Source organism: Salmo salar, chromosome ssa08 (assembly GCF_905237065.1).
Source record: "Salmo salar chromosome ssa08, Ssal_v3.1, whole genome shotgun sequence".
In the NCBI taxonomy this organism is placed as follows: domain Eukaryota; kingdom Metazoa; phylum Chordata; class Actinopteri; order Salmoniformes; family Salmonidae; genus Salmo; species Salmo salar.
The window spans coordinates 9,566,776-9,574,938 of record NC_059449.1 but is presented as its reverse complement, the minus strand read 5'-3'; the positions used below and the strand labels follow the sequence as shown (position 1 = coordinate 9,574,938).

The 8,163-nt window shown below is 44.7% G+C and overlaps 1 protein-coding gene across 1 annotated transcript; it reads right to left on the bottom strand.

The window, feature by feature from the left end:
* Nucleotides 1-4,034: 4,034 nt before the first annotated feature.
* On the bottom strand, nucleotides 4,035-7,691 carry LOC123744266 (zinc finger protein 484-like). The gene is made up of 3 exons (XM_045723186.1): nucleotides 7,157-7,691; nucleotides 6,639-6,769; nucleotides 4,035-6,446 (listed from the first exon to the last, which is right to left on the bottom strand). The coding sequence occupies exons 1-3, from the start codon at nucleotides 7,431-7,433 to the stop codon at nucleotides 5,271-5,273; spliced, it is 1,584 nt and encodes a 527-aa protein (XP_045579142.1). The 5' UTR covers nucleotides 7,434-7,691; the 3' UTR covers nucleotides 4,035-5,270.
* Nucleotides 7,692-8,163: the final 472 nt, after the last annotated feature.

Genomic DNA, 8,163 nt, shown 5'->3' with positions numbered 1-8,163 from the left:
CCTGGGCACTGACATGTATGTGCGCTTGACTGGTTCAGAGTCCTTTAGAGAAATAGTCATTTTCAATCGTTCAATACAGCCAATGTCATTGTCTGATCTGGAGAAGGAGTGACACTCTTCTCTAAGCATTTGCCTAACAACCACTCTCTGCTCTTCGGTTAGGTGATTTAAACCTACTGGTGGATCCCACTGTTCAGTAGCAGTACATGGGGTTCGAACGCTGGTGTGATTCACTGTGGCTGGGGTGACAGTGTTTTCAAAGACTTGGGCAGGTAACAGAGTCATAATGGTTTGTACTGTACCGATTATTGTGCGTCCTAGCATGTCGTGGTCAGTGGGGTTAGAGACATCAAGCATGATAACTGGAAAAACACCTTTCCTGACTCTGACTAGTGTGTCAAAGAACTCAAGGTCGTCTGGCCACTGCGGGTTCAGGTCTGGCTGGAAAAGCATTGTCATGTCCTCTTTGAAAGGCTGGGAAGCTACACGGCACTCAATCTGAATGCTACTGTGTTTTGGTACGGCAACCTTCTCTTTCTTGTTTTTCACTGCGTATTCATCTGTCTGTTCTGCGCTAACAGCCTGTATAAAAGCTCTCACCTTGTTTCTTTTGAGGCTTGGGAAAACTGTTTTTACTGTACTGTATTGTTTAGTCTTTTTGGTCATTGTCAGGATGTGCTCGATAACATTGAAACCTATGATGGGATGAGATAGGTGACAGCCTTTCAATTCTAGCACTGGGATGATCAGTTCCTTTGTTTGGTCAGTTTCAGAGGCTAGCCGAAAAGTTGTTTCAATCCATCCCAGGTACGGCATTTCAGTCCCATTTGCTGCAGTCAACCTTAGATCATCAGGTGAGTCCAGGATTTCTGAAACATCTCTCAGCCTTGCGTTTGGGAGAGATTCCTCTTTCATCAATGACCGATACCTGAGAGCCTGTGTCCCATAGAGCTTGGAGGTGGTGGCGATTCAGGTGACACTCAATAAGGCACTGTCTGCCGACTAGCGAGGTGACCTACGGGGGTGGCAACCTTGAGCTAGGGATGGTAAAGAGTGGGCATTTTCCTCTGTGCTGGAAAACCTTTCACTGGTAGAGTCAATTTTCAGGTGAGTGCATTTTTCCTTATGTTTAGTCCAATGTTGGTTTTGACATACTTTGGAACAGTACAGTGTCTCTTTACATGATGAACATTGTTTCAGGTCCTCAAATTAATCTTCTCTGGCACAATTTGCACATTTCTGGGACTTTTTGGTAGCTACGGTTAACACTCGTCCCTCAGCGGTAACCCTTCCCCGTTTAAAGGGGCCTCTCTTGATGGTCTGACTCCCCGGATTTTACATCCAGCTTGAAAATGTTCTCCACTCCCACATCGGAAGCAGTGTGTGCAGCGTGCTTCTGTTCTGGCCTGCTGGCAGACAAAACACCTCCTTGGAGCTTGAGCAGAGCGGTTGGTATACAGGTTAGGTGCATATTGATGCTGTGCAGGGTCAGGTGCTTGGGGCTGACTGTAGTTGCTGTAATACTGCTGCTGGGAAACAGGTGGCTGGGGGTCCCTATCTGGCCTCCTAACTGGAGGTGGGGCATAGGCACAAGGCGGTGACTGAAACATAGGCTGCTGTAATGTCTCCTTAATCTGAGCAATCTCTGCACTGAGACCTTTTAGAGAAGCTACACCTGTCTTAAGTTCAGCTAACTCTGTTAACAGTTCTGCGGGTATCTTAGCTTTGGCTTCCTTCACAGGACACTTTGCAGATGGCGTATCTTCTAACTGGACTACACTTACAGTTGTAGCAGGCTGTGGGGCATTTAACCGCTTTTTGTTTCATCTTTCTATCTCATTAGCACAAGCAATATTAAGCTTCTCTAGCAAAACCTCATCTGATGTTTCGCTATCTAGCAGGAGAGGCTGCATGTCTATCCTGATACTGTCACTCTGGAGACCTGTAAGGACTGTGTGTAAACACATGCGCTGGACTAGAGCAGGGTCATACTTAAGCCCTGATTCTGACTCCTGGGATGCAAACAGTACTTTCTGCCTCAAATCTAAGACGCGCATCAGGAAGCTTTGAGGGGTCTCCTTGCTATGCTGTGCTTCTGAAGCTATCTGTTTGTAAAGCTCTGTTGCACTCTTCTCTTGGAAGTGGGAACGCAGGATACATCTAAGTGTGGGAAGAGTTAGCTGGGGTTTACCTTCCAAGTACCTGCATAGCTGTGAGCCTGGAGAAATAGCCCTGACTACTGCGTCTACTATTTCTACCTCAGGATAGCCTCTGTTAAATCCATTCTCGATCTGATGGGCAAGGCTGGAAAAAATCTGTTTATCTTTCTGGCCCGGTTCACCTATCTGACCAGAAATGTTAAACTCTTTGCGCCAGTATGAGCTGGGCTGTGCACTGGGTGAGAGCGACACGCTCACCTGAAGATTGGCATGGGGTTGGGGCTGACGCAGAGAATCACTGGCTTTGGCTGCAGTAATCTGCTCAGTTCCCAGTTCCTCTATTCTGTGATGTGTTCCGGCTGTTTCAATATCATGGTCAGTTTGCCCTGTTTTGTTATCTATGCCACTGATCATCTCTGTCATTTTGTCTTTAAGTAGCAACAATTCCGACATGCCGCCATCTTCTAACTCTGCAACTTCCTCTCTTTCAAGGAACATCATAATGTGAGTCATCAATGATATGCGGGTTTTGTCTTGAACATCTCTTCTCTGTTCGCCTGAGATGTCAAGGAAATCACATATCTCTAGTAACTTGTCTTTAGTCAGGGTGTGCAATTCTCCTACTACCTCTTCCTGTAGTTCTTCCAAGGCGGTTGTCATGTTGACAGAACAGGAGGAACTTTTACTGTGCAGGAGTTGACTCTGAATTAGATGGTCCTAACTGTCTCTGATGGTCAATCAATGGCCTCAGTTGACACGTACTTAACCCCCAACTTCCAGCTCCCCTCGAACAGCAACACTTTCCTCACTGCAGCCTGCCTGAGTTGTTATGTGGGGATTTAGCTGGCTCGGAATTCAGCGACCAGGATGTGGAAACTGGACATCTGAGCAGCAATCTCAGCGGAGCCTCCAAAAATGTTACGCCCCTGAAAAAGGGGAGAAATAATCACGAGAGTGATACGGTATTGTTTCCTCCATGAGCTTTAGTGCAATGAGGAAAAAGACCGCGCTTTCCCCGCGAACTTGGGTGGAGACCAGAGCAATCGATCTCAGGCTCATAGATTAAGAGCATTTAGTAGATCACAGATTAATACTTTTCCCCTTCAATTAGGCACCACAAAATAAAGTAAGCAATATAACGTTTACACATTCCTTTTACAATTCTTACCCTTTGTACGCTTGACGGATTTTAACTTTTTAACACAATTATATGAATGTTATCAATCTCTATCAACTAATACTGAATGCCTGATCTTTTTAACCTTAGATGTTTTAAGATCCTCACATACTATGAACTTACTAATACTTTTTAATGTATAACAGGCTATGAGTATTTCCTTTAACCTGGCACATCATCACCATTATAGATGGCATGCAAATCAAACAATATTTGGATATAGCCATCTAGTTTATCCTCGGAAACTTAGCTTGTTAACCAGCCATATTGACGTGATCTGTTATTTGCTAGCTAGCTAGCCAATTTGACGTGGTTCATCAATCAATATAGCCTATCATGTCTGTCAGCAGCAATTGTGATTATCCACTCTGAAAAACTTGCAAAGTAAACATTATCTGCTAACATTGCAACAGCAAATGCGCCCTTCTGCTGCTTGACAGGCAGAGCCCACAAAGGATGGGAAATTAACCTAAACCACTCATAATTGTCAGATATAGTTCACTTTTATATCACGCAATTATCCAATTAATAGTGGCCACTACTGAGAGATATCGTGGGCTACCCTCAAATATCTGAAATGACATGATCAATTGATGTTTACTGATAATTAAAAGCATGCAGTTACTGGCTGAAGAACTTTGATGTAGCTAAATGTGCACCATTGTTTTGCATGGAAATGTGTAGTTCTGACTAGGTGATGATATTACAACCAAATAGTTAACATTTATTTAACAATCCCTTGAAAACGGCACACAGTTGTCAATGGTTTTAGAGGAGCTGGGGTCTCTTTTCCCCCCAAGCAGGCAAATCGAACACTCTGCATCTTATTGTGACATTTTATTGATAACGACCTATTGGCCAGTGAGAGGCTTTGAAGCCACCGGTAAGCCATATTGGCACTCCCCAGAAGGAGCATGTCCTCCATAGGAATGAATGGAATTCTGCAGTATTTCAATGAAAATGTTTCAAGGACAAAATGACATGTATTAAAATGTTTCAAGGACAAAATTACATGTATTAAATACATTTCCTTCTGGGGAGTGCCAATATGGCTTACCGGTAGCTTCAAAGCCTCTCACTGGCCAATAGGTCGTTATCAATAAAATGCTGCTCTATGCAGAAATCGCTCCCCCATTTCCTGGTTGTTCAAATTCAATTATAAACTGGGTGGTTCGAGCCCTGAATACTGATTGGCTGACAGCCATGTTATTTCAGACCCTATACCACGGGTATGACAAAACATGTATTTTTACTGCTCTAATTACGTTGGTAACCAGTTTATAATAGCAATAAGGCACCTCGGGGGTTTGTGATGTATGGCCAATATACCATGGCTAAGGGCTGTGTCCAGGCACTCCGCATTGCGCATATGAACAACCCTTAGGCATGGTATATTTGCCATATACCACACCTCCTTTGCCCTTATTGCTTAAATAGTTCAACTAATTTCCGTTTGTGACAAAACAAGTAAGTATAATGCAGAGAATCAATCTACCATCTAAACCGCTGTGAAATATGTTTTCCATGACCAAAAATATTATACTTTCAGTTGTTTGAAGCTGGTGTACAAAACGGTTAGTAAAAGACGCAAAATATTTTTTACAAGGGTGGGGGAGTGCCAAGATGGAGGTGCGGTTTCAAAACAGCGCCCTTATCAGTCATCTAGTGTAATATATAAATCGACAGTCTGGATTCTCCTCCTGGAAGAGAGGTGATACAGAGGACACAGACATATACGAACAAACAGATAAACACACTATCAACATGGAGAGTTTACCCATCCCCACTACATTTGAGTGCTATACTGAAAAAAGGCAGCTATGTAAGTCAAAAGTAATCAGTGGATCTTTTCTGCTGACAAATTCATCTTTGTCTTTAATGCAGGGTTTGATCCAAACGTCAGAAGCTATCGAGTAGAATGGTTACTTTCTATATCATAGAATGGCATGGTTTTTCTGCTGGTGTATCCTGAGGTATCTCCTCTCGGAGAACCTCTTCCCGCAGTGCGTACAGGCGAATGGCCTCTCTCCCGTGTGGACCTTCAGGTGCATCTTCAGGTTGCCTGCCAGGGCGAAGCGCATGTGACACTGGGTACAGCTGAAGGGTTTCTCCCCTGTGTGGACCCTCTGGTGCATCTTTAGGTTGTCCTGGCGGGAGAACCTCTTCTCACACTGGGTACAACTGAAGGGTTTCTCCCCTGTGTGGACCCTCTGGTGCCTCTCCACCTTCTGGGGACAGCTGAAGCCTTTGTTACAGAACATGCAGAGGAATCTTTTCTCTTTACTATTGCCTGATGTGGCTCCTTCTCCCTGAGCCTGGGCTCTAGCCGTGTTGTTTGAGTTCAATACCTGATCGAAAAGGACGTCGCCATGTGAATCAGAAGGTGCCATCGACGTGAACACTGGGTCACGACCCCTGAACGCATGTAAAGAGGAGTGGGTGGCGACATTTAGATTTGTCTCTAAGCTTCCCCTGTAATTTAAGAAATCGCTGCCCTGCGAGTGTCCTTCTCCTAGGTGACTATCTGCATTCCATGTGGGAGGAGCGTCGCCCTCCACTTTCACCTCATCTACCATTATAACCTCCCCTTTCTTATCTAAGCACCCTTTAGAGTATATACTACTACTGTACCGGTTCCAGTCCCCTCTAGACAGATCAGTCTGTGTCTCTAAAACCAAGGGTATTTTGCCAGGATCTATTTCTGTAGCGTAAGAACAAGATGGATCATCACTGCCAGTGTCTAACGCGTCACCATCACCATCCCCACGGGAATGAACCGTCCTCTGGCTCTGGTGAAATACTGGTAAATACTCTGAGCCAGGAGCAGGAGGACAGCCCAGTGGCCCTAGTCTCTCTGGGTCTGATCTGTGGTCAGATCCTGTGTGTAAGGACCTGTGTGTTACAGTTAAAGTCTCGGTGTCGGACTCTGACTTGAGGACAGCGTTCTGCATTCCACTGATGCTGTGTCGGGTCCTGGGCTGCGCTGGGGCAGGGTCCTCCGTGGCTACAGGGGGCGCTCCAGCCTGGATGTCGCTGCTGTGCCGTAGGTCTTCCTCTCCTTCAGACCTCTCCTGTTTGACCCCAGGACCTGTAGCCTCTGCATCTGCAGACTGACACAAGAAGAGAGGAGGTTATTACTTGTACATGAGTTGAACAGGATAACAATGTCCTAGGGAAGTCTCACAAGCTCCCCTATGGCAGATAAATGAGGATGTACATAGCTGAGGGGACCCTTTCTGAAATAAACGGGCACATTTGATTTACCAAGTAACACATTTTTTATGCAACACTATGACACTAACCTCTATCACGATAATGTGCTGGGTTGAGGTTCCACTCCCCTCATCAACAGTGATTGGTTGGTCATCTCTCCATGTATTGTGTCCCGCTGGCTTCACAAAGCTCCTGTGGCCTCCAGTGAGATGTCCTTCACCTGAGAGAGTGATTTGGGGGAAATAGGTGGTTAGGTTAGCTACTGTCAATGTTCAACACTATATTGTACAATATTGACATTGTCTACAATTGGCAAGAATGTAAGGTAACACCTCTAACTTCCTGATATACTATTTATTGATTGATGTATTATGTTCCATGCATCATTGTTTTCATTGGGTAAATAATATGAAATGCAGTAAATCAAGAATTTCTAACCAGAATTCTGGTTAGAATATGACATTGTGTCTTTGTGCAAGATAGCTAAGTAATCAGGGGAATTATTGCATACTATCCTAAAACTGACCATCTATTTATTTTTATATATTTATACACACATATATGAATGGCGACAGGCCACCCAGTCTCGGCCTTCTGCAAAATGTACCTTTTGCCATTCCTCTGTATCGGTCGACGATCTTGACACTACTGGGACGACTGGCGAGAACGCGCTCTCGCACTGTCCTCTCTGCGCGCTCCCGTGCCACCTTCAGTTCCAGTAGTTTCCTCCGCAATGCCCTATTTTCTTTGTGGCTTTGAGTTATTTCCAAACGAAACACTGCATAGTCGTCGTCTACGAGTTTACAGATCTCTGCCACGGCTGCATTCGCTAGCACCTCCATGATGGAGGCTATTTGAGTGTGAAAAACCATACAGTTAGCCATTGTTAGCTAACGTTAGCAGATAGCTAGGTAGCGTTACCTAGATAACATCTATCAACCAAGTCCTGTCTCCAACGCGAATTAAACACTACATATGGCAAGTATGCGATGCTGTGCAGTTAAATGAGTCATATTTTAGGTTCCAGGGTGTTTATAAACGTCTAAATAACAACAATAAAAACGCTATCGTGGAAATTGTTCTTGTTGACTTCCGTGTACTTCTTTGTGTGAGTTTCCGCCAGACTATACAAGTATTGCTGCCATTCACAGGTCGGAGTGTGAATTGCACATTGTCACACAAAAAGGGGAATAAGTCTCACCCCCAATCTAATCCAGGGATGGGACGTGATTGGTGTAACACTTTTCCCCCAGCTAACAAACATGACTCCAATAATCAACTAATTATGACCTTCAGTTTAGAATGCAATTAGTTTAATCAGCTGTGTTTGCTAGGGATGGGGAAAAAGTGTGACACCACTCTGGTCCCCAAGGACTGGAGTTGCCCGTCCCTGATAACCCTACACATAAACACCCCTATCCCACTACTTTAGCCCTACCAGATCCTGCTCCAGGCCAACAGACCAGGAGCATGGAACCCCTTCACTTAAATCCCCCTGTAGATCTCTTGCACCCACAAATGTCTCTGCTACTTCCACTACCACATGTATTTTCTGGGATTCACGCTTCATCAGTGCAGTACAATTAATATCCATAGCAATAAACACAAGAAATC

What these genes read in the sequence shown, in the direction of transcription:
- LOC123744266 (XM_045723186.1), bottom strand. Translation starts at nt 7,433, where the DNA reads ATGGCTAACTGTATGGTTTTTCACACTCAAATAGCCTCCATCATGGAG. An exon ending in ATACAGAGGAATGGCAAAAG is followed by an intron (nt 6,770 to 7,156) that starts GTACATTTTGCA and finishes TCACTCTCTCAG; the next exon opens with GTGAAGGACATCTCACTGGA. An exon ending in AGCACATTATCGTGATAGAG is followed by an intron (nt 6,447 to 6,638) that starts GTTAGTGTCATA and finishes TTCTTGTGTCAG; the next exon opens with TCTGCAGATGCAGAGGCTAC.